Below are 26,302 nucleotides of genomic sequence, written 5' to 3'. Positions count from 1 at the left end.
AAGCTTGTACTAACACACTAGCACAGAGAACGTGCTCCTTCAGTCTGTTTGAACAAGACGCTTGGCTCCATTTAGTTCCTTCAGCAAAGACTCCTCAGCTTGAGCTAAAGCATAAGAGAGCGAAGCACGTACACACTCGGGGGGCCTGATGGATTATGGCCCTCTCGGCCACAGAGCCCTCTCAGCAGGGCTGGCAGACTGAACAGAGACCCCGTGCAGGCCGAGGGGGGAGCCAGAGGGACGAGTAAATACAAAGCTGATGGAAAGGGCCCCATGTGGGACCGCCTGACCAGCAGTAGGGCCCAACCTGGAGGTGATGTGGAGCCGAGCAGATGACCCAACAGCGGGGAACCTCCAAGATCATTAAAGGCTTCAGCGTGGCCATTTGATCAGTGTTGAAACCACCGACTGAAAACACCTGACACAGCAAGCTGCTGTGTTTCCCCCTCGTCTGGAAATCAATCTGCGCGTGGGTGGGAGATGGCTGTTTTCATTTCAAAAGTCATGTTGTACTGTTACTTAAAAGAATTGGTCGCAGAGTAAAAGTATGAAGCCCATCTACTTCACGCTCCTAAAACTAATTAGACCCTTTACAAAGTGAATCCCTCAAAAGAGCTGTAGGGCACGAAAACCAGCTTTAAACAGAGCAGCTTTGACACATTATCACCTTTTAAGTCGATGATCATGAACTTGTTCGCATAAAGTTTCCTATTTACATATCCAGAGGATACGGAGCAACATTAGCCAGTTGTGTTTGCGTCCACCTGACAAATTGAAGTCCAATATTAACTCAGCTCTTCTTTTGGTCTCTATGTCTGCAGCGTGATGTCACAGAAATACGTGAAAAGCCCACGACCATTACGTGAGGGTGGCATAATGTGTAAAATGACGTGCCACCACAGAAACAACGTAATGCTCGGTTAAGGCAACAAAACCACTGAGGAGAGTGACTTCATTCTCTGCTCGGGTAAACATTACTCCACCGTATCTTTACATACGTAGCAAATAGTTGTTTGCTGCTACATTAATGCTCTGAATAGCGTATTTTGCTCCTTTAAGACTAGCTTTTGCTCAACTGTTGCCACAAGTGACAATCTCAGGATAATGGTAAATGCTCAGACATACTATCACAGTGTCAAACACTGTGAACATTAGCTCACATTAGCCATCATATACTATTGGTCACAGACCAACTAACGCTGTAGTGCGGAAAACGCTGAGTGTATTGAATTGAGCCCAAGTGTGTTTTATTGCTTATAAATTGTCCTTTTTATTCATATGAGGAGAACCTTTTTTCCTTCAAAAGTAACAAAGTCTTGCTTTAATTTAACAAAGAAGAAAGAAGATCCTTTCATAATGACTGGCCGTTATCAGGGATATCCAGGTTTAGGATGACAACCTCTACTTATCCTATAAAGGGATAATTGGACATTGTGTTCTTATTGGTGAAAAATCTCAGCGGTGTTAAGAGCAAATCACTCATCCATGATGTTCCCACTGGTGGACGTGACGACACGTGTTCTGCCATTAACTGAACTTAAACGTGGTCTGTTTGCCCCTCGCAAATCAGAACCACCTGCCTCAGGCCCTGAGAACTGGCTGGTCTTCTCTCCGGACCTCCTTGGAGAGCGAGAGCGCCTCTTGTTTGGACAAACGTCAGGGCCAGCTCCAGGGCTCTTACATGAAACAAAGAGTGGAGCAGGGAATCTTACCCTTCACATAGCCTCCTGCAACCCCGGGCCCCGTCTCCTCCCTTCTGGGCAGGGCCCAATATTTTTTAATTACGTACAGGAAACTCCTGTTACAAAGGACACTTTCTTAGTCAATCTGCAGGGAGGCTGTGAGGAGTTCTGGGGTCACCCTACTCTTTTTTTTCTCTCTCTGTCCTTTAAGTGTGTGTGGGCGGTAGGTGTATCCACTAACAAACTAAAGAGTATGCCACCCAGAGATTCAGGTCACTGCTGACAGCCTACCTACCCAAAGCCAAGATGTCACCTGGTCTGCGAACGCAACCCCCATTTAACACACACATCAACAGCAAAACTATACGGTCAGCATCCCAGACCAAACAAACTATTAGCACCAAATGTTCTGTTACATTCTCAGAAACTTTACAAACAATTATAAGACTTGTCAATATTGATAATATTTTACATAGCAGGGGAAAGAAGTCAGCTCTTTTTTCATGCTCAGCTTCTTAGCTCCGGTGGTCTCTAACTGACAAGAACTCAGGCACTATTTGTTATCTTTAGGCCCAATAAGTCCATCTGGTTTTGGTTTGGATCCTCGAGATCGCCCCTGGAGATGTGGATGGAGGGGACTTAGGGGTGAGGCGGTGTGGTGGAGGGGCAGTTCGAGGAGGCTTTTTTCTTCTTTTAAATTGAATTTCTCACCATTCCAACCTGGGCCTTGGACCACGGATAGAGCGAGAGCTCCAACCCTCAGGCTCCTGAAAGCTATATGCAAAAAAAAGTAAGAAAGAAAGGGAAATACTTGGAAGAAATCAGTATCACCTGTTTTGCCAAATGACCTGCATGTTCGGTGTAATGGCTATTAACTTACTCTCTCGCTGTGGAGGAATGTATGAACTCTCTCTGAACCACTACTGACCCGAAACAGTCAGTTTGTCTGATGAACTGATGTGTGAAAACAAACAAATAGCAGACTAAACAAAGCTGTCAGTCCTTGATAGGAAATCAGGACGGAAAGTATTTAAAATACATGTATAGGATGTTAATGTTGTAAAAATGTTGATGTTTGATACATGTATACTACTCCAGGAGAAATGTTTTCCAAAAGATGAAAAGATGACCTCTGTGGCAAAGGTCCGGATAGTATTGATGGTTATACATGTACAGTAGCCAGCGCAAAAAGTAATCTAGCTAGCTAGTTAGCTACATCTGGCTAGCCGGATGTATACCTGTGAAAACATGTTTGTGTATCCCCATCAGTGAATTTCTGTCAGATATTTTTTTTATATTTACACTATCAATATCTCGAGATCTTCATTTTTCTTTTAAAGTCTTTGTGCTTTTCCTGTTTCTAAGTGAATTAAAGGTAGTTCCATGCAAAACAAACAAAAGCAAACTGAGCACTTTTATTTTGGTTACCTATCACAAGCTTCTGTGTTATATTTTCTTTTTCAGTTGGTTTTGATGCTCCGTAAACATTCCTGTGGTGGTTTTCCATATGTAGCTGCACATCTCTCCTCTTGTCCACTTTCTAGGAAAAAGACCCACAAAGGGAGCTCAAGTAGATTTCAGGTTTTCATACAGCATGTCTCTCTCTCATGCATCTCTCTTGTCACTGTCCAGTGCATGTTCTATAAATCAGAACTGAATAAAAATGAAAATAACCCCAAAACTGTGAATTATTTTGTCGGCCCTTACAATTTTATGGCCGTGACAGTCTCAAACTACTGGACGTAAAAGTGGTCAACTACTGGGTCTCTATGCTTTTTGGTGGTATAGTTTGCTTTTCTGGTATTTCTGTACAATTAAATACATGTTTCCCATGGTACTCCCCCATAAAGTCTGCACTTATCCTTGACTAACCCTGCGGGTTCTGTGAAATAAGACCTTACCGTCTTTAAAAGGATAGAGCAAGCTGAAAGTTAAGGTATACTTTGTGGAAATAGCTTGAAATGTACACATGCTCCTCACAAATTTCCAAACTGTCATTCTTTTTCATTTTCAGTGTCTCCGTCCTTCCTGTGACCTCTGGAAAAAAAAAACGGATTTCTTTTTTTTTTGTTCACAATATACTTGAGTCACAGCCGAATTCCCCTACATCATCATCATCATCATCCCACACAGTTTATTTTCTCAGGTGAAAAGAAACATATTACGCACACTGGCTCCCTCAGATGCTCTTTATTAGGCTCCTGGAATCAGCTGTACTTTCATCCTGAGAAGGAGTGTGTATTTAAGGTTTAAATAGAGCTGGAAATAGTAAAAAGGCTGCATGAATAGAGTGTTGTGCTCTCAGTCACAGTTTAAAGTTTTTTTTAACTAAAAATACTCATGAGATCACGAGGAATCATGCAGGTTGTTAAAGAAATAGTGTAACACCACATCAGTTGTGTATCTGGGATAATTTGAAAATGCTACCCATTGACGAGCAGAATACATTTCTTCAAAAACATAACATATAACTATAATAAAAGACCTCATCTGTAGGCAAGTGTGAAGCTCTCGTCTAAAGTGTGACACTGAGGATGGTTCTTCACTAAGACCTCTTTTCTTTTGGGTGTCACAAGGGAAAACCTCAGTCTTCTTTGTAAAGGTCAGAAGCTCTCAAATATATTAGATCCTGGAAATTGCTCGCTAGTTACGTATGTGGTTTTCCTCTTTATTTGAAAGCCACTGGTATTTACTAAACACTTTATTTCCTTTTTGCCCACTGTAAATTCACGACTATGTTCATCATTTTGATGCACTCTGCTGTATTGTGTGATATCAAACTGAACTTCAAACAACAGTAATAAAAGGAAACCTATTCCCATTTAGGTCACTATTTCAGTTTAATGGATGTGTACACACTTCACAAATACATGCTGAATTTGAAATTGTTAACACTCGGTGAGGACAACTTCTTTCACAAGCACTCTGTGTTCAACAACAATTAAAGTAACATTTACAATCAAGTTCAATTAAAACCACATTTATGTAGTTCTAACAATTTCATCAACTTAGGCAAATTAAGTAGGTAGTGTATTACTTTCAGTTAATAAACCTTCACAGAAGGCATGATAACTTTGTTTTGTGGAAAAAAGCGTCTACAGAATATGCAGCTAGAGTGAAAAAATACAAGTTTAAAAAAGTTATTTCTCCTTGTGTCTAGTGTCTACACATGCAATTAAGATCTAAAATGATACACTAGGCTGATAAGACCTAAACTGTTTTGCTTTGTTATGAAGTCAAAATATATTTTCTTTATAAACACCTGGACAGAGCAGGATGAAACAGAAGAAAATATGGGTAGATCTGACCACACAAGCCTTTTCTAAGGAACTACAGTAGCTTCATGTATTATCTATGTTTAAATAAATAACATTATAAAGTGCACATACAACAGCTCATGACACCAACCGTGCAAATTCCATTCTGTCCATACATACAATACAAATCCAGCAATTTAATGGAGTCCATCCCGTAACATATGTGAAAATCTGAATTTTAAATCTACAGTTCAGCTTTTATTTACAGCCAGATAATAATAATTATTGGATAATAACAAGGGGGATAAATGCAACACATATTATTACAGTCAGCGTATTTGGTTAGAAACATATGAGTGGATATTTCAAAATGAAGTAGATAGTACAATGTGCACCTCAACTTTAAAAGGCAAAGGTGCGACACACGATTAAGCTCTTCTATGATTATACTGTCTATAGGTCTAATGACAGTCGGTCAGACTGTGACATTAGCACCGTTTTAAAATGCCACATATGAGGTGATGGAAAAAAATAACAAAGACAAACAACCTAAGCTGTTGAGTTGCCATTAATGATGATAAAAAATATGTTATAAAATGTTATTGTTATTTTTACTTCTAGTCTAATGCATGGTGGTAATACCCACGTTTAACCCCAATTAATAAACAAAACTTCTTTTGTTTGTGTATTGTTTTTGTATATTGCTGACATAAACACAACAGCGGATAAGAAGAGGATTTGTGGGGTAGCCAAAATTTCTGTCCATGCTGCAGGTGCATGGACTGAAAATTAAGGTAAGTTACGTGGACAGGAAGGTTGGTCCAAGTGGCCACGGCTGAAGCCATCACATCTTTATAGCCCTAAAAAAAAAAAGACAGTGTACTGTAAATAGGATGACTAACTCATCATATACAGTAACAGACAGGTACTAAGTTTCTTGTTTCTTCTATGCGGCCTCGCACAAAATTTGAGACATGCTTCCCCCTTGTGGTTGTTTTGAAAGCATTCCTGTAAAGGCTTAATGTTTGAAGTATTGATCTCTTTTTGCAAAAAAATAAGAAATTTAACAGCTCAAAGATAATAACAATATATTTTTTAAGACTAAAAAGAAGAGAGACCAACCTCAACTATCAGTCGTGGGCACACACGATGAACGCCGTGATCTGCACATAGTTTTCTGTGAAATAAAGCAAAAGAAAGATTAATTCACTTAAGCTTCTCTACAACATTAAAAAACAACTTTCTAATATTTTGAATATTAATATCATATTCAGAAATAAGAAAACATGTTTTCTAATCTATTCTTAAAGAACAATGATAGTTGAATTGTAGTGGTAGTTTTGTCTATTCCTTCAATATTATTTTGGAGAATTAAGTTATAAGATCAGTAACCTAGTTTCTCAGTTAGTTATGATAAATACAGGGGAGGACTGTGAACTGTACCTTCGTATGAAGGCTATGATGAAGGACTGGGTTAGACAGCCAAGGATGTCTCAAGGCCTCAGATGCCCCTATCCTCCAACTGATGATACACACAATGACACATTTGTATTCTGTTAAAGATCACCACACAGCACGCACACAGAACGAGACGATGTTTACCTTTTATTCACGAGGAGGAGTCTGGAGATGAAGTCTTTGGCTTCTTCGGACGTATCCACAAACTCTTGTTCCTCAAAGTTCCACTTACAGGACAAGATGTTGTTCAGAGTCTCGTTGTCGTCGTCGCCGAGGAAGGGACAGAGACCGCTCAGACTAACGGGAAGCAACAGACAGTCGTGAGCATTAGTTTGTGCATGTGTGTGCATGCGTTTGTGTGTTTACTTACAGCATGTAGGTGATGACGCCGAGGCTCCACATGTCTGTGTTGAACGACACAAAGTCGTAGTTGATGACTTCAGGAGCGAGAAACTCTGGAGTGCCAAAGTTCACTCGCAGCTTCTCTCGTGGTTTATATCTATGTTGGGGTAAAAGGGACAATTACATTTTGGTTTATTACAGCAGTCGATAACATAATCAACAAAATAGAAGCAAATGTTGGTACTTACACCCTAGCAAGACCGAAGTCGATGATTTTGATCTTATTTGTGACTCTGCTCACACACAGAATGTTTTCTGGCTGAAATTTGAATAATTGATGGGTTTAACTTTGAGAATGCAAATAATATTACAATAAAATATGAGTGACTTTGTTACCTTTAAATCCAAGTGCAGGATGTACATTTTGTGCATGTGCTGCAGGCCCTCACAGATCTGCCTGATGAAAAGAACAGCGTCCAGCTCCATCAAAGTGTGGTTTTCATCAATGATCCTGTCAAACAGCTCCCCTCCACCAACACTAAGGTTCAAGACAAATGCATAACAAACACCAATCAAACACCCGACATTTAAAGCATTTTAAATCCGAAGCAGTGTTATATTTTAGCATAACTATCCACACTATCAAGAATACAATTATCAACAAACTTAACCAAAATTCTACTGGACAGTAATGAAGTAGTTTAAAGTCTATGAAGGACAACTACTTGGTATACGGCGCAGTTTTTAAAAGAATATGTGCTGAAAATATGAAAGAAGGAGCATACTATTCAAGTACAAGGATGATGTCATTCCTTGACTCATAAGCTGCATAGAGTTGGATCAGGCTGGCATGGTCCAGGTTATTCATGACCTGGATCTCATTCTTCACCACGTCCTACCAAAAACACAGGCGCAGACGGACAGACAGACAGATGCAGACAGCGAGACACAGTTGCAGACAAACACACAAACAAGCAAGCACACACACACACACACACAGACACGATGAGAGGTGTCAGCTGTTCTCTGCTATGAGACAATGCATCTTCTCTTGTAGGTCAAATATTTCTCACCTAGGTGAGAAATATTCCCTCTGCTTCTGTTCCAAGTGGCCTTGTAAGTGCATTAGTGTGCACTGAAAAATGGGCCCCTTTGCATTTAATATCATGTGGTGTGGCTCTCACTGTTGTATCAAAATAGGACTAAATCATCATGATGATACTGGACGTTTACCTTTTCTCTCAGATTCCTGGCTTTGATGACCTTCGCCGCCAAAGTGAGACCAGAGGAGTTTTCAACACATTTGTGCACCTGGCCAAAACGACCCCTTGAAGAGAAATTAAGGAATCCTTTAGTTGCAGAGTCACCTCAACTCGTACATCACAGCAGCCTAGAGACAGTTGTGGAACAGGACAGAGACGGTGTTTCCATGACAAATCAAAAACTGATCTTTTGTCAAACGGAGAGGTTTTAGGACAGTGTTGAGCTTAATCTGTTATTTCATTAAATCTGAGCTGGGCTGTGTCTCCTCTTTGAAGACTTGGATTAACACTTAGTGATTAGCTACCAGATGGCACCAGGGATACTGTTTCACATACCACTCAGTCCTGAAGTAAAAATAACTGGAGTGACTCTGGAGTTATGGGGAGAGGAGAGGGGAAGGGTTACGCAATTAGGCTTTATGGAAACCTCTTTCAACCTGACTTTGATCTGCAATAGATCAACCGGTCGTCAATAGCTTTCATTTTTGACATGACTCAGAGATTAGAAAAGTACGACGCTCACCCGCCCAGGACCTCCTGCCAGTTGATGGTGTAGAAGTTGATGATCTGGTTGGGCTTGGCAGAAACAATGCGGTGATTAAAAGGAGCCGCTGGAGGAGAAGAGGTGTCTACAGTAGGATGGGGGACCCAAGAAAAGATATAATTGGTTTTAATAAGTTATGAGCAATGTGAGAACATAGGAGCTTCATTGTTAATCAACTACAGTGAGGATTTTGAAAGGGTGCGATAATCATGTTAGCACATTGTGCATTAACGTGCTACGATAAACACCAACTATAGGCATAGTTGGTGTCTAAATATTACTCGGAGTAACACATCCTCTAGTGGCAACCTACTTCATGTGCTTTATTCTACTCAATACTACTGTACTGTACCAACTTAGTCATGAAGTTGGTACATGAAGATATTAAGAAAGTATTATGGATTTAATGTGTGAAATATAGTTCGGCCAATACTGGATTTCTGAGGCCCTTAATAATATAGATTTATTTTTTTTAAGAATGAAGAACATTTATACTAAGCAGGACATTTTACAGTTAAAAAGATCAACTTGTCAGTGCTCTCTCGTAGACAAATGGAATGGTAGCACTGTTATTCAATTAAATCAAACTTTCTCATTTGTGCACTGCAGGTTCTTGTAATTTATCAGCCATCATATACACCAATACTGATATATCTATATTTGTAGTTCTAGTATGAAGTTATTTACAAAACAACTATAGACTCCTATGTGGGCATTATAATTCAAACTAACGAATTAAAGATACACACACAGAGTCTTAAACAGTGTCCAACTTGTACATTTTCTAATGATTAACTGATTCTGGACAGTAGAAATAATGAGGGTCAATGAAGCTCAGTTACTCAAACTTTCAACTTCCTACCATGATTATTGTCAAAGAGTCCCGACTCACCGATAAAGTACCGCTCTACATCTTCATCATCCTCCTCTTCTGCATCTTTATCTGCATCATTCTTCTTTCTCTCTCTCTCCACCCTTTGTTTCAGGTTCAACTGGAATTGAATTCCATCTGCCCTGAAGACGGCCCAGCCCTCAGACTCGAGCTTCTGCTCGTCCTCCTCGTTGTCTACCTTCTTCTCCTCCTCCTCTTCCTCCTCCTCCTCCTCCTCATCCTCCTCCACCACCACCTGGCTCTTTGAGTGTTCCTCCACCACAAAGAGTTCCTCGGTCACACAGAACGTGCTGCTCGTTCTGCTGACCTCTGATATCTGGTCCTGCTCATCTTCTGGAGATGATAGGGCATCTTTGTGGTCGTCACTGCTGAAAAAAAAACGTTTTTTAAATTAGTTTTTGTTTCTTAGTTTTGTGTCATTACAGTTTGCATAGTTTCCAGTACATACTGTAGATGTGGCTAAAGGCACAGATTCAATGATCTTTAAAAAAACAAACATTTAATTGATTCATCCAACACCATTGAGAAATAAGTCATAATATCAATGAAATGGACTTTGAGATACATAGCGAATATATAATAGGTCATGGCTAATAACAAATAACAAGTTACATTTGATCTCTAAAATAGAACTATCATACATTTTTATTAATGAAGCACTATTCTCCTGAACCGCTGAGCTAAAAAGATTAACAAAGAACATTAACCAGAGAATAAGCTCAATATTTCTTTATTCTAATATTTAATTGATTAATTATCTATTTATCTGTAAAACATCAGAAAACTGTAAAAATTGCCGTTACAATTTCCAAGAGCACAAAGTGACATCATCAAATACAAATATATTTAATTTACTATATCGCAGGACAAAGAATTTCAGTTAATTCTCAATTAAAATGTTTGTTATGTTTGCATTCACATATACTCAAGTGGTTAGATGATTATCAAAACATTTGCAAAATAAATGTTTGTTGATCAATTTACGGATGAATTGATTTATTGTAAAATCATTCTTATTGGGGTTAAAGCTAAACTACCTTGTAGCAGTTTGCTCTTTTTCGTCCTTGTGGGCAGCAGGCAACTCTGGGGCTTTGGCAGCTCGTTCAGGAGGAGCAACCTCTTCCTTCTTTTCCTCTGGTAGCTTTGCTTTCTCTTCTTCTTTCACTACATCCTCCACATCGAGCTTTGGTTCCTTCTCTGTTAGCGCTGCTTCTGCCTTCTTCACCTTTTGCCCCATCCCCTCCTCACGAACCGCCTCAACAACCTTGCGTTTCTCATCCACAGCCGCTTCAGGTTGTTGATCTTTAGGGGACACTCCAGCCTCCAGATCCAGATTTCCAGGGGTGAGCTGATGGCGACCCGATTTCGCTGCATTCTCCCTGTTGAGTTTCTGCACCTCATCGAGAAGCAACATCTGCTTCTTCAAGGAGGTATTTTCTACAAGAAGCCCAAACAGGATTCAGATTTTGTCACTCACAACCTGTTAAATACTGTGAAAGGTTATAGGATATCTTTCACTTTGACATTCTGAGCTTGGTTTCTGTGTAACAGTGTAAATACTATAGTCCGCCACAGATGTACATGTAGTAGAATATCACTCTAACGCAGATCTAAAGATCTAAAAGGGCAAATTCGTGTTTTTATTTACGTTTTGCTGCTGCTGTGTCTCGCTGATTATTTCAAATGGGCATCAGAGTTTAAGCACTGACATATTTCTGTAGAATATAAGTATGCTGATCTCAGCACCTGCTGTGTCTGGAGGCTTCATCTTCTTTTGAGCTTTCAGACCCTTTGGGCTCAATGGGGGCTTATCTGTCCCATCTCTACCTTTGTGGTCCTTCAACTGTGGAATACAAATAGAAAACAGTCAAAAAAAGAAATCTGGACAATTCAGTTTATCGACATTCAATCTTTACATTCTCAAAGAAATGATCTCAGTGAAAAGGTTTTTTTTGTTCTTCTTTATTGCTCCTGTCTAAAATAAACAATTCAGCTATGTCATACTGCACTATTTACTGTCCTGAAGCTAAATTTACCAACTGTAATGCACAGCTCTCTTCTCATCAAGAAAATCAGAACACTGCAGTATGGAGGCAACCCTGTGAGCTATAACATGAAGAACAAATGGCAAGAAAAGTAAAAGCACACACACACACACGCTCATAAATTTAAAAAAAGACAAGTTCCTGTACACATACAAACTATGAGCACAATAAACCTACAAATTTGCGAGAGGCGAGGTAATGCTTTGGTCCATGGAGCTTTCTCTTGTGGGAAGTCTGTAGAGAACTGGGCTCACATGCAGGAGTTATCTCTTGATTCCCTTTACTGGCTTTATTAGAGGTAGGTTTCTAGCAAAGAAACAAGATGGCAATGCTTAGTAGGGTTATATGAAAAGGAAGAAATATCACATGTTAAGAATGAATGTCAGAAGGTTGATATGATGAAGTTAGGGTCACATGTAATCCACACGACACAACAAATGAGTCAAACATATTAAATAACAATAATAATTCAATGACATGACATAAAATAATGACGAAAGGTAAAAATATAAGCACCACTTCCTCTGTTTTCATCTTGCAGATTAGCACATCCAGTGCACGTCTCCAATGCGCAGACTGAGTTGTATAATGGCATGCCTTTTGATTATTCATAGCAGATGGATAGACTGCAGCGGGGCAGTGAATTTATAGCTTATCACTTGTCGCACTCAGCGGTGGAATGCAATGCTGACCCTGAGCGGAAAATATTACAAGCGACTGTAGGCTGTTGTTCAAATTTCTCAGCTGAGCAAACTCACTAAACACTCTCTGATCAGGTCAGCATGGAAAAACCTGTCTCGAACTCTGGGCGTCTCACATTTGTTCTCTGAATGCTGTCGCGAGGTAAACAGCAGCGGGTATATTTCCAGTGCAGTGTTTCCCCAGTGACAGCTGTGTTTTCTAGAGTTCAAAACTCTGATTGGGAGTTTGGAGAAAGTGTGAGAAGGCCACAGTAACAGCAGTTGCAAGGTATCTCACACCTCTGGAGATGGAGGAAGATGGAGCTACCACCTGACAGGTGCTCTGACGACCACAGAAATTCTCAGAAATGTGAGTCACATAGAAGCTGTCATAGTGGTATGTGGTCGTTAATCATCAGGATATAATCTTGCCATTAAATCATGATCCAAACTTTTAATTGGCTTAAAAACTGACTGCACTGTTGCACACTGTGCACTGTGACATTAATATTCCTTCACGTATGTGATAACCTGACATTACAACCACTCCGGTGAGTTTACTATTGTAGATCATGGAGGAAAAGAGATATGACTCTAACCTCTGCAGCTATGCAAGTGATAGAAATGTGGCGTTAACAGATCTGTAAGTGCAGCTCATGCTGTTGATGCCAAGCAGCACTCAGTGACCTTAATATGAGGTCAAATTATTGTATGCTAAAAACCAAAACCTTCGGTTGGATTTGGAGGTAATTTAAGTTTCATAGTGAACATGTTTGATTCAGCTAAGCCACAGTTGAAACTAAAAACATTAAGTTACAATTCTGGATTCTGAGAAGAGCAACAGTAACCTCACTGAGATTATATTTACAAAGCACATGTTTACTTTTTTGAACATGCACAGATAATCCCTGAAACACTGCATGCAGTGCTAAAGACAGACATTTGCTGGAACCTCTAAATCAAAAGTGCTTTGACAGCACTATCTTTTGAAGAGCTATTTTGCAATGCAGGAAGTTAGCCTAAGTGATTTCCATAGAATCACATGGCATAGACTTTAGCTAGTACCCACTGTTACCTAATGTTACCCAGTGTCAAACACACATGTCCTTACTGGCACAGCTATGAATTGGACACAAGTAAGACAGTGTTCATATACAGGGTAGAAATGTGCCTCATTTAAGTGAGTCAGGGTTGATGAGTGAAGGGGAGAAAGTCTGACTCATCACAATTTGTTGACACCTGACTCCTGATAAAACTAAAAGGGTTAAAGAACATTTAGACCACAAACACTGCAGCCCCGATCCAAAAACAGCATTTCTAAACCGGGACACTCGCTTTCCCCCCCTGGCCTCACTTCTTGTGCCCTGCCGGGGGGTTCCAGAGTGAGCCTCCCGCCAAGGAGGCCATGTTGCACTCAGCATGGGCAGAGAGCCAAGAAGTGTGAGTTAAATCGGGGTTTCATGTAAACTATAAGTGACATATTTATCGTGCAGCAGCTTACAGAACACTATAAAATTAGCATAAATTACCTTTAATCAGCAGTTGGCAAGTGTAAACACGCCAAATCCCAGACATTAGCTTTTTAACCCAGCCCCATTATTCAACACCCACAAGCCAAGTCCCATTCATACGCAAGAGTTGAACTGTGCTGGTCAACTTTGCTGCTATGATCAATTTCACATGTTCTGCCAAGAACAACAAGAAGAACAAGATCTTTGTGAGATCTGAGAAATCAAAGTCAGCAAGGAACACATATAGCATCTTTTGCAACACTTTTACAAAAAGACATGTCCGTAGTGATGGATGAGCTGCGATAGCATGGCAATACAAACTTAACAGTGTAGATATACACCGGCAAAAATATTAAAACCCTTAATTCATATAAAAATGTGGGTTCAATTTATCTCAAACTTACTTCATGCTAAAGAAATATAATGAAGCTTTTTCACATTTCCTTCTAGGAAAAGATATATTTGGGTTTCGGCATCACATTCCAGGCTCTTAGTCTCACCTTGTCAAGCTTCTTGTTTAATGTGTCCGTAGATGATTTCCTCTTAATGGCTTGCTTGCCTTTACTGTCTTTGGGTTTGGAGCCCTTCCGAGCAGCAGAGCCTTTTAAAATCAGCTCCATAACCCTGGAACTCTTCACCGTTTCCCCAATGAAGCTGATCACCTGCTGCATGCTGAGGACCAGCTTTTCCATCCCTTCAAGCTTCTGAGCGTGCTGCTCGGACCGCTGGTTCACCACCGACATGATGGTGCTCATCTCTTGGCATATCTCCCTCACCTCTTGCCCCATGACCTGGGTCTGGCTCACCATCTTGGGTGGAATATGTATCTCCTCCTTGTCAACCTTCAGATTCTCCATATCCATTTCAATGCCGTCAATGTCCTGAGACATCCCATCTAATCGGTTTAGGACTTTTTCTTGAATGTTGATGAGCTTGTCCATCTTGCTGCTGAGTGACTCAACCCGGTTTTGGATGAGATCAAAGTTTGCACCGTTGCCATCTCCTGTTGTGTTCATTACCAAGGAACTCATGGCCTCCGGTGATGTAAAATCACGTTAAGACACCAACTTGAGACAAAAATAGGACCAATAACGTCCGTGAAACAGACAAAAATACTTTTTCAAATATCGTAGCCAGCTCTATCTTTCAGTGCTCCCAGTTGGTGTGCAAACTAATTTAGATACAAAAAAGTGGCTCCAAAAAGTTTGTTTCTTTTAAAGATCACCAATCGACAACAATGCATATTAAATGCTCAAGTAAAGTGAGCTCTGACTAGTATATAGCCAAAAAAACACTTCTCTGTTCCTGCCACACTTTATCCCTGGCGTCTGCTTCTCTCCACACTAGAAATGGTATTAAGAATGGAGTGAGCCGGTGTCCATAAATGTAAATGGACCGGCTACGTCAGCAGGGGTCAAGTGTTTGGGGAGGGGGCTTGGCACTGCTCGGGCAATGAGACATTCGAGAGCCTTCAAGTGTTAAGCCCACCACCGTCACTCGCCTGGTGGGTGTCAAAATGGTTACTGTACACAGGACTTCTTCAGTGTGACAATTCTCATTCAGTTTCACCGTTTTTCCGATTCAAATGGCAATGACATCAGCTCCTTGTGACAGATGGACACGCCTGGTCTACATGCTTGAGTGGACAAAGATAGCACAGGTGGGGTTCAAAGTAAAATAAGAGATTATATTGTCATTTTTAAAGACAAGTTGTGTTGACATTGAAAAGTCTGAAATGCTGCTCGTTATTTGGCACAGCCGTACTGTAAAAGCTGGATAAATTCCCCCTTATCTTTTGAATGCCTGCAACTTGCACTGAGTGTTAAGGGAAACGTGAAGAAGCATGTGGCTACCGGCTAAAGGGATCTACAGTAAGACGTTTAGCCCTTCTGCTGAAAGAAGAGATGGGTGATATGGGTGATTTATATGATGCCTACTCACTGACAAAAACATCCACCGATAACCTCCCTTAAGAGAGTATGTGATCTATTTTAACTTAGCTCTTGTAATATGACCTTAATCCATGTTCCCTTTAAATCCAAAAATGTCTGATTTATTCTCATAACAACATGTGTTTAAGTCAACAGACAGGGCTATACAGATATTAGATTCCTAAACAAACACTGAATGTATAGTCAAATATAGTCAAAATGATTCAAATATCTAGATGTTGCCATGCACTTGCGGTTGATTAATGAAACTATTTCCGGGCAATTTTTCCAAACTTCACAAACTCATTTTGTCACCATGAATTCATGGGCAATGGAGTTAAGGAGGAATCCAGCTTTGCTCAAGCCACCGTGAAATACTTTTGACACACTCAATTTGGCAAACTGAGGCGCAGGGACCCCGGCCAAACTCCGACTCACTAGGACAGGCTGTGAACTTGGCAGTGGAGTCGGGTGGGGGGAAGGTGAGGGGAAGGAAACGAGAAGGAGTTTACCTGTCAGTTCGTGATTACTGACAAGTCACCGCATCAGTTTGCATATTACTCTCTTTCACTCAAGATGGCTTCATCGGAAAGAACAGGAGTCTCTGACAGAGTAGAAACAGATGGGAGTGAATTCAACCATCAATCACTCAGGGAGGACAGGGACACTCACACCTGTCCTTAGATGCCAACCGATGACAGACAACATAGGTCATTTGCAACATGTTGAGTCAACTTTCTTATGAAGGGGTGTGCATAGAAAAGACAGTCTGTATTTTATCCACATAAGCAGCAAGAAGACTGCACAAAAGAAAGACAAAAATAAATGGATTTTGCCACACAGTGTTAGAACTGTTATTTTGCTGCACTTTAAAAAGGTTTCCATACGTGACTATGGTGTCTTTCATTGATTCGAAGTGGGGGGTACTTTAAGGTTATTAAACCCCGCAGGGGATGTAAACAGACCCCTTAGCCTCTGAGGCGCATTATATAAAGCAAACGTCGTGTTTATATCACTTACACTTTACAGTTAAACTAACGCCAAAGAAAGTAACAACATCATGACTGGTGCTCAAAGTCCTCGCTCGCCCCCTTTGCCAAGCTCAAGTAAGTGTGCACACAGACTGAGCACACAAGCCGGCAGGTGAGAATTCACTGCCCCGTCTAGTGGTGCATGAAAAAAAAGTTGTTTAGTTAATGTGACGACAAAATTATTAAGCTGTTTGGAGGCATCGACAACTGCATGAATGTTCAGAAAGCCGTAACAAACAATTTGACGTAGTTTTTTTAGTGTGTGTGCTGGTTGAGCTTCTCTGTGGATGGTGACCTTGTCGTGGTGGAGAAGCTTGTGTGTTCCTGGGATCCCGAGAGCGACGCCGTCTGGATCTACGCTCCTGGTAGGGTCGCCCATGGTGGAAAGGTCGTGGGGGAGGTCTTTCACAAAGAGCAGGAGCAACCAATACCTCAACGGTAGAACAGGCGGAGGATAATGGCTGACTTTAAGAGAGCATCACACCAACTGGGAGGACGAATGAAGGCTGCAACGTGGCCCCCAGACGTCGTGGGCTCCATGCCATTGGATCTTGTTCGAGATCTGTCAATGACAGTCTACCCACGTTAAACAAAGTCAGGCAAGCCTCGAGTGACTGCTGAAGATGATGGTTGACGTTGCAGTTTGAATACCTTCTGACTTACAGACATCAAGAGTGGAAAAATGTAATGGTAAAATGATATACAGCAGAGGGCTTAGCTCCTTTAAAGTCAGTGAAACAAAAGTTAGAGCGTCTTCAGCTTCTGTGACGTATTTCACAGTGACACAGATTATTCGAGCAGAGTACAGTTACAAGAGGGATTTAACTCAAGTCCTTCACATTTGATTGGAACACTAAAAAAGTGGGCGGACTTAGAGCGTGATACAGAGCTACAAAGGACTGTTGGCTACACCCCAGGCGACAACTCTAACTTAGACTTGCATTCTTTCTAATGGCCAGCAGGGGGCGACTGCTCTGGTTGTAAAAAGACATTGAATTGTATAAAAGTCTATGACTTCTCACTTGATTTATTATCTCAGTAAACATTATAAACTTGAGTTTATGGTCTCAATCGCTCAACATGATGTTCATTTAGTAAATTATGGTTCCATTTAAAGTAAAACAGACGATAAAGCTACATTGTGATTGACAGGACGCCGCCACTGCATTGTCTGGTCTGAGAGTTGTCCGTGTTTTTGTTGCGTTTACATTTTTAACCCTTTCCTAGTGTTTTTTTTCAGTTCATCAAAGTTAATTGTAACATTTTGGTCACCTAATGATGTCATAGGTCTTAGGTTGTACATAGCTTTGCCCTCTTCTGGTTAAAAAAAAATAAGATGGCAACAGCCTTAATGTGCACATGTGTCGTTCTCGTTATTAAATAAATTCAAATCAGTTTTCCAGAGCCCAAGCTGACGTCTTCAAAAATCACACTTTTGTCTGACCAACCCCAAAATCCAGAGATATTCAATCTGCAATGATACTTGACAGAGATACACAGTATATGTTAACTATATATATGGACCAGAGAATATATTCAGCATTTTTCCTTCAGAAATATTTCAAATCTATTAAGTGATTTTGAGAACACTTTCGATCAAGACATGATAATGGCAAATGAATGAAGTCCAAACCAATAAGTTGATTCCAGAGGGTATTACATAACCTCCTGTGAGTAAAAATGCACAGAAATGCATGGACATCTTATTATTACATCACCATTAATACAAGTCACCTCTCGTGGGAGGTACAGTCTGGTTGAATAATGTGACCTGCATGGCCTCCTGTATTAGGCCTTTTATTTGGCACAGGGACAAGGTGAACTGTTAAAAATGGAGCACGACCTCGCCAACAGAGAACACAATGTCCTGGGAGGCAGCAGGGCTGTGTGCTGTGGCTACTGTCCAGTCGCCTCACCAGTCTCCACTCACACATCGCACAGCCTGCCAGCTCCGGCTACACTTTCTCTTGGAAACTTGTTGGCTTAAATGTGTGTGGGTAGCGGTGAAACTTAACTCCTCGTGCTAATGTCCAAGACGTCTCTACTGTTTTTTCCCTCTCATGTTTTCTCTTGGCATGTAAACATATTCTCCTGCTGCGTGTTAGACTTTTTTTTAAATTTGTTGACATAAGGTTGTTAAAAATACCTTATGCTCATTCAATACATTGACTCCCCACATACTGTACATACTTGCGCATTCCGCATGTCTGTTTGAAATGTGATAAATGTATCACGTCTAAACTAAAGCATCCAAATGTTGAGAGATTTCATTGGATATGCTCTGATGCCTTTTGAGATTGGACGCACAGTGAAGATCTAAATTATGTAAACTGTTCTAAAAACGTTATAAAACATGTTATAAATGTTAAACATGCTTTTATCTTGACCCAACTAGACTACTGTAAGTCCCTTTATGTAAGTGTTAGCCAGGCCTCCCTTCACGCTTGGAGTTGGTCCAGAATCCCTCCATCACAAGATCAAATGACCACAGGCCGCTCGCTCTGACGCCTGTAGTCAATCCTTTGAGAGACTGGTGTTGACCCACCTGAAGGACATCACTGGTGAACCTCTTGCAGTTACCAGGCAAACAGGTCAGTGGATGATGCAGTCAACATGGGACTGCTCTACATTCCGCAGCACCTCGATTCCCCATACGCAAGGACCCTGTTTGAGAGCTTTAGCTCGGCGTTCAACACCATCATCCCGGAGATACTACGGAGCAGGTGAGACTGGGGAAAATCACATCCAGCACCTAGACCATCAACACTGCGACCCCCGAAGGGATGTGTGCTCTTCCCACTGGTCTTCACCCTTTACACCAACCACCTGCACCTCAGGAGACTCGTCTGTTACACTCTTGAAATTTGCAGACGACGGGTCATCGGCCATCATGGGATCCATCATTTCTCAGGTCATGAAGTGGACTTCCTATAGATACCTTCACGAAAAAAAGGCTCAGCAGAAGATGTGCTTCCTGCGCTATACTTCAGCCCCATAATAATCCAGTCTGTTCTCTGCCAGTCCATCACTGTGTGGTTTGGATCGGTCAACAAAAGCAACAGTACCAGACTACAACAGACAATCAGAACTACAGAGAAAAACATCAGTGTCAGCCTGCCCTCTATCAAGGAAACCTCGCTGCAGACCCTTACCGCCCTGGACTCAAACAGTTTGAACTTCTCCCCTCTGAGAGGCGCTAAAGAACGCTGAACGCCAAAACAACCAGACACAAGAGCAGCTTCCTCCAACAGGCCGTCACTCTGATGAACACTTAACATCAGTCACTCACTTTCAATAACCCTCTAACATCAAAACATCCACTGCTGCCATTAGAGAATAGTATTCTATAATAATGTACAAATGTTTTAATATGTAAATAAACTGTCAATTTAAATACTGTACATAATCACCCAGTCCATGTATTTCCACTCAGTATTTCTGTGTAAGTCGGCCAAATCCCTTGTGTGAGCACATACTTGGCCAATAAAGATGATTCTGATTCTGATTCACCTTTGCAGCTGTAGCCCTCAAACCGTGGAACAAGTCTCTACGTGTTAAGCAGGCTGCCTGTTTTTAAATCCTGTCTCAAAATACGTCTTAGCTTAATTTAGTTCACCATGAGAGTTGCCTTTGTATAGTGCCGTCGTTTTGTCTTTCAAACTGGTCTTTGTGTTTTTACTGTGTTGTTTTTACGGATTCGCTATATCTTGATCGTACATTTGGTCAGTGTTTTATGAATACATTTGGAACTGTATGCTCCTGGTCCCATTAACTCACTGACTCTGATTTTATTTTGAACAGTGCATCTGCAACTCAGCATTATATTCATTTTTGATTACTTTTTTTTTTGATAAAATGTCAGAAAACAGGAAGAAAATTGTCTATAACAATTTCTTAGAGCCCAAGTTAACATGTTTAAATCAACCTTTTTGTCTGACCAACAGTTGAAAATCCAAAGGTTGGTTTACTACCATAGAGCACAAGTAATCGTACTTGTTCTTAGAAATTATTTTAGTAAAGTACAGTGAGGCCTGTAGTTGAGGAAGATATTCCCAGATGCACTATTATTATCGATGTGGAAACGTAAGAAGCGTATTAAAGGTTAGTGACAGGACGCAAAGAAAGCTTAGTCATAGATCTACAACATTAAATGTCAGTGTGGATCTCTTGAATGCCAAGAGAGGAATGGAAACAAGAGAGGGTGCCCGTCCGCTAGTCTCTGAGGACTAATGTCTGACGGCATAAAGACCCAGTATGTATGTGTATTTAGATGTGTAATGTTTACTTATTCTCAGGCAGATTTTGCTCTGCATAAATTAGCGTTCCAAAATGTGAAGCAGTTAACGAGAGAATGAGCCATACACAATTGTTTTGAGGGAGACAAATAACTGGAACAGAACTCCTCAAGTGAATATCAGCAGAGAAGCTCTCTTGCACTGATCTTGAAAGGTTTTCAGTCTGTTGCTTTTCCCGCCCCATGCAATGTCACTATTGTATTAATACACCAACGCTACTTCACAGTCGCAATGCAGAGATCACTAGATGGCAGCAAAACACTACTTTAACTCTCACTCTCTAACGATAGAGCTCATCGTACCTTCACACCAGATTCTTTGAACTCTGCACTCATAAACACCATCAACTCCTTATCTCATGTTTTATCCTTCCTGCTGCTATTCATAACACAGTAAAACACACATGCCTCATGATTACCAGTCTCATCTTTCCTTCAAATACTGAGCACCACATTGCTGCTGGAAGGATTACCCATCATATGTTGAGCTACCTAATTAAATTAAATGTGACATTTAGCTGGAGGATAATGTGGGAAAAGTGAGTGCAAAGGTAAGCAGATAATGCACAAACAAAATATATTTTAAAGACAAGAAGGAAATGGCTTAATATATTCAAGTTTTTAAAAAAGGTGCTGAGGCAAAACTGAAATATTTAAAGTAATGTTATAAGACAAGAAATAAATATAAATTAAATTAAAATATCTAACCATAATATGTTTACGTACAATTCAAATAAATATAGAGTAGCTGTCAAATAAACCTAAGTAGGCACAGACATGTACAAATTATAATAGTTGTAAAGGTTATTCAAGTCTATATCAGTGACATTTAGAAAGCATGCATCCATGGTGCTTGTTTGTTGTCTGAGATTAAAGCAATAATAATAATTAGAACACTATGATTAGTGAGGAAACTCATTTCCATCACCCTGTGGTTGAGAGCCTTTCAACAAGAAATCTGATGCTACAACACAGCAGCACCCGCTGCTGCCTGCTGTTGTGTTCAACAGAACTTATGAGCTGGATCTCTCCCGCAGAATTCAAAGTCTATTCTCTCAGTAGAACACACACACACACACACACACACACACACACACACACACACACACACACACACACACACACATTTTTCTTGTCATGCAACAGTGACATTGTGGTAAATCAATGGTATTCAATGCCAACCCTGCATCATCTTCCAAGGACACTAAAAACAACATCGATGAGAATAAACAGAGCAAATAAAGTCAGGGCAAGGACATTGCTGTCTCTAGTTTCATTTTTAATAACTTTATTTTTAATCAACCTCAAGATTTTATTCACCTGCGTAGCGTCACCTTAAATATACATATGTCTCTACTGTTAAACCCTTTCTGGAATGACTATTCCTGCTGTCTAATAGGACATTCCTACAAGGACAGTGAGATTATCAAGTAAGGGAAGTTGTTAGATGCTGCAGCTGCTGCCTTCCCCTCTGAAGACGGTCCAAAAGTTTTTGACAGGATCTATTGTATTAGTAACTGATCAAGGTGTTCTGTTTAAAGCAATTACACAACTATTCATTGCTAATACCAGTGAATTATGTGATTTTCATGTAGTACACATTATATTCCTGGTCATCTGATGCTTCCCATTTTAAACAATCTCATTATATCCTACAGGAACCGTATGCAGGAGTTTGCAAATCAAGCAAAGTTTTCACACTTTTGTTCCGTAATCTCTCAGTAGGACACTTGACAATACAATTTGGCGGATTTTCGATAGAATACAATAGAATACAACTTCTCTGTCCTCAAAGGTGGAAAACTGACTTTCACCCACCTTTGTCATTCATTAAAAGACAGATACACAGAAACACACGCAAACATTGTTAGTCCATAAAACACACAATACAAAAATGAACTGTAAAATATTCAACGCCCTACTAAATCAACAACCACCATTACTAATAGGTTAATATTCTAGTTCTTTTTAACAAAAATGGGTGAGTTTTCCTCAGTTAATTTTTTAATTATTATCATTAACAAGTCAAACAGCCTTGTATATATATATATACCTGAATGGCAGGCGAAGTGGATGCTCTGCGCCTCCTCCTGTAGCATAGTAAATCACACAGCCTGCTCCAGAGGTAGGAGGCCACCAGACACATGCTGTTGACAAGCCAAGTCTCCCAGCCAGTGACAAAGTTCTCCACGGCTTTAACTTTACTCTTCATCCAAACTGCTGCAGCCTTGCTTTTCCTATCTTTAACTACAAAGGAGCTCTTGGAGCTTAGGGAGAAGAGTTTCAAGAGGAGAGTAAGAAGAGATGACGAAGACCAAACAGAACTACCCTCCACAGCCTCTGTTAATCCAGTCAACACTCCACTCCCATCACCACTTAGAGCCAAAGGACGGGCGGTTTGTCCTCATGATAAAACAGTGACAGGTGCCAGCAAAAGGGTGTCGAGCTTTCTCGACACCCTCGTCCTCTCACATCATGTAATCCTTCCATCTTCACTACAAAGCGGGACTTTTATTCTCCTCTCAGAAAATATCTGGATGAAGGAGGCACTCCACCGACAGCAAAATGTATCTTCAACACATTACTGACATTGAGAAGTGAGAGAATAATCATCGGGGGTATAGTCTCCCTGTCAACACAGACACTTGGATGTAGTGTAAACAAATGCCCTGTGCTATTGGATTACTGTTCCAAATGTCACACAGACTATCGCCATGGGAGCTTCAACTCAAAGGTCTCGACTGAGGCAATTTTATATCATCTTATATTGTTTAAACCCTGAAGTATTGTGTAAATACTAAAATAACTTTATTAATTAAATGCCAATCCAAATTAACAATTAAGTCAAAGATAATTTTATAAATCAGGGATCTCCAAGGACTTTTAAACTCAACCACATAATCTCTGTATTGTGCAACAAGGGTCCTTTGGCTGTGAAAGTCGTATGGTCACAAGTCCAAGAATGCATCATCTGGCCGACAGTGGCCAATCACAGCTATGTACAGCATGTCTGGAGATCTCCCCGGCCTCCTCTGGCTTCACCGTCGGCTCTGCCAAATACAATAATGAACTTCTGGATAGTGCTCTCGCTGCTCAAAGGAATCTCTTGGCTGCTATATAGAGGGGGGAGAAAAGCGAAACTGGTCTTTGATTACTCATAATGTCTCAGTTTGCTTTATAGTAGACTACTTACGTTACAACTGTAGAGAATGTGGTTAGTTGAAGCCCAGACTAAATGTTTTACACTATTTTTGGCACTCTTTGGTTTTCACAGGATTTGGCACATCGATATAGTTTAAATTTTGGGAGCGGCTGTGTCTCAGGGGATTGAGCGGGTTGTTCTTTAACCACAAGGTTGGCAGTTTAATCCCATTCTCTTCCTGTAAGCATGTTGAAGTGAACCCCACTGAACCCCTTGCTATTCCCTAGGCGCTGCACGGCAGCCTACCGTTCCGAAAGCTCAAGATTAGTTAAATTGCTGTGGACATTTGACTCTTATTTATGGTGTTTTGTACGCACTCAACATCATGGTGTCATATTTAACCACTTTATACTCTGGAAAATCATGTTGCTTGTTTTCATTGCTAGAATACCTGGAGAAACTGTCTCAAAATATTATTTTTGCTATAATGAGAGCATCAGCAGTGTAGTTTCTGCTGTAAAATAGTAGCTTTGTGAATGCACCATTACATTATTACTACATCCCTGTTATTTAAAAATGTGACTTATACCACCCTCTGCTGGTGCTCCTGCAGACTCAAAAGGTTGATTCAAAAAGTCACGATATATCAATACTCCTTGACATAACCTGAATATCTTTCAAATGAGCTTCATACCTCTGGTTAACACTCTTCCAGGAGCAGCGCATGGTTTTCATTTCTCTAATTAGTGGAAGGAGGCCCGCTTGGTCATGTTTCAGCTGTTGGCACAATGATTAACTGCAGCTTGGCCATTCTCCCTGAGGGGGACACTTGGCTGCCAGCCGTCTCCTTCTGAGCTCTCTCTCAGTATTCCCGGCCTGGTTGACCTCTCTGGTGTGTTTCTGTTGTCCAGGTGTTTTATCTGAGTGGAGAGAAAGAGTGAAAGGATGCAGTGAAGTATCTTAGGTTAGTAAGAAAATAGCAGCACAAAATCAGTCAAGTTTTTTTTCAAATTGTGTTTTTTACTTGCTACAACTGCTAAAACACTTAAAGTACCATATCATTGAAAGTCTGCATGCCATTGTAGTATGGAGAGCCTTTTAGGTCTTGCATTCATTAAGTGAAGCCAGCTGATTTTGAGCAATAGCCCATGTTAACTTTATTTACAAACTCTATCAACCTTAGCATGAGCATTAGTCACTTCCTAAATCCTTAGTAAATCCTAAGTGACCATTGAAACACAGGGTGTTGGTTGGGGCTGACGACCAGGCCTCAGATGGCTCGTACTAATGATGATAGAGTTGTTAGAGTTGTGTATTTTTCTATTTTCAAACTGTGGTGTTACTTCATAATGTAATTGTGTTTTAATTAATCTATCTATTGAATGCTTAGTATAATTATGTATACATCCCTTTTAAATGTGACCTGTTTATCAATTACATTAGATTGTTAATTTGTAACACTGATGAATCCTGTTTTATTGTTCAATCACCAAAGACAAATTCCTCATACTCTCAGTGCAATGTGTAAAATGTTCTCGGGACCAGCTTTGCGGTGCAGTAGCCTAATTTGATTTACGTTGCACATATAATGTACAGGCAGATAGGTAGATAGATAGATAATGTAGGCCTATTTCTAGACTTAGTAATTACAAAATGCAATACTGCAAAACAACTTTTTCAATACGTAGATCTTAAACCCTTGAATATAAACAGGACCCATTGAAATTGGATGGAAAATGTAACTCAGCAACGGTCCGAATAAGTCAATCTATGTAGCTGGTTTAAAACTGTATGCCTGTGTTGAGCAACCAGGTTCAACTTTATTTTGAAATTTACTTTATTAAAATACTTCCGCTACAACCGTTATGATTTAGGCTGTTTGAAACAAAAAGGAAAAAAATACAGTCTTCACTAATTAGTAGGTCTACTTTAATAGCCATAAATAATGAATAACAAAGTGTTTCACTTTTTAGTGGCACCTAAGCATCTGCAGAGTGCCAACTGACACTGACAAGTGGTTATACCTAAAACTTAAAATTTTGATTTAGCATTTTATTTAAAAAAAAGATTGTAAGGTGTTTCATTAATTTCCGTTCTTATTTCTCAATAAATACCAATTCAATATGTAAAATGAAAATGAGGAATTAATGAATAGAGTGGTGAGACTTTTATTTTGAAATAGCAACGACGGAACTTGGAGAGGTTCAAAAGTCTCTTATGCACTTCCGCGT

The 26,302-nt window shown here is 40.3% G+C and overlaps 1 protein-coding gene across 3 annotated transcripts; it reads right to left on the bottom strand.

Moving 5' to 3' along the window:
* Positions 1-4,514: 4,514 nt before the first annotated feature.
* LOC306706549 (uncharacterized protein) lies at positions 4,515-15,010 on the bottom strand. 3 transcript variants are annotated; one of them, XM_079173670.1, is made up of 15 exons: positions 14,174-15,010; positions 11,660-11,788; positions 11,184-11,280; positions 10,475-10,874; positions 9,438-9,805; positions 8,525-8,630; positions 7,973-8,066; positions 7,525-7,634; positions 7,136-7,277; positions 6,988-7,058; positions 6,768-6,896; positions 6,542-6,694; positions 6,383-6,461; positions 6,062-6,116; positions 4,515-5,799 (listed from the first exon to the last, which is right to left on the bottom strand). In XM_079173670.1, the coding sequence occupies exons 1-14, from the start codon at positions 14,702-14,704 to the stop codon at positions 6,063-6,065; spliced, it is 2,463 nt and encodes an 820-aa protein (XP_079029796.1). In that variant the 5' UTR covers positions 14,705-15,010; the 3' UTR covers positions 4,515-5,799; position 6,062. The 3 variants fall into 3 exon arrangements, with proteins under 3 accessions (XP_079029796.1, XP_079029797.1, XP_079029798.1); XM_079173671.1 differs by having other exon boundaries at positions 9,438-9,802; XM_079173672.1 differs by lacking the exon at positions 11,660-11,788.
* Between the last annotated feature and the right edge of the window lie 11,292 nt (positions 15,011-26,302).

Source organism: Pholis gunnellus (assembly GCF_910591455.1).
Source record: "Pholis gunnellus genome assembly, chromosome: 14".
Classification (NCBI taxonomy): Eukaryota; Metazoa; Chordata; class Actinopteri; order Perciformes; family Pholidae; genus Pholis; species Pholis gunnellus.
This window is presented reverse-complemented; position numbering and strand designations above follow the sequence as displayed.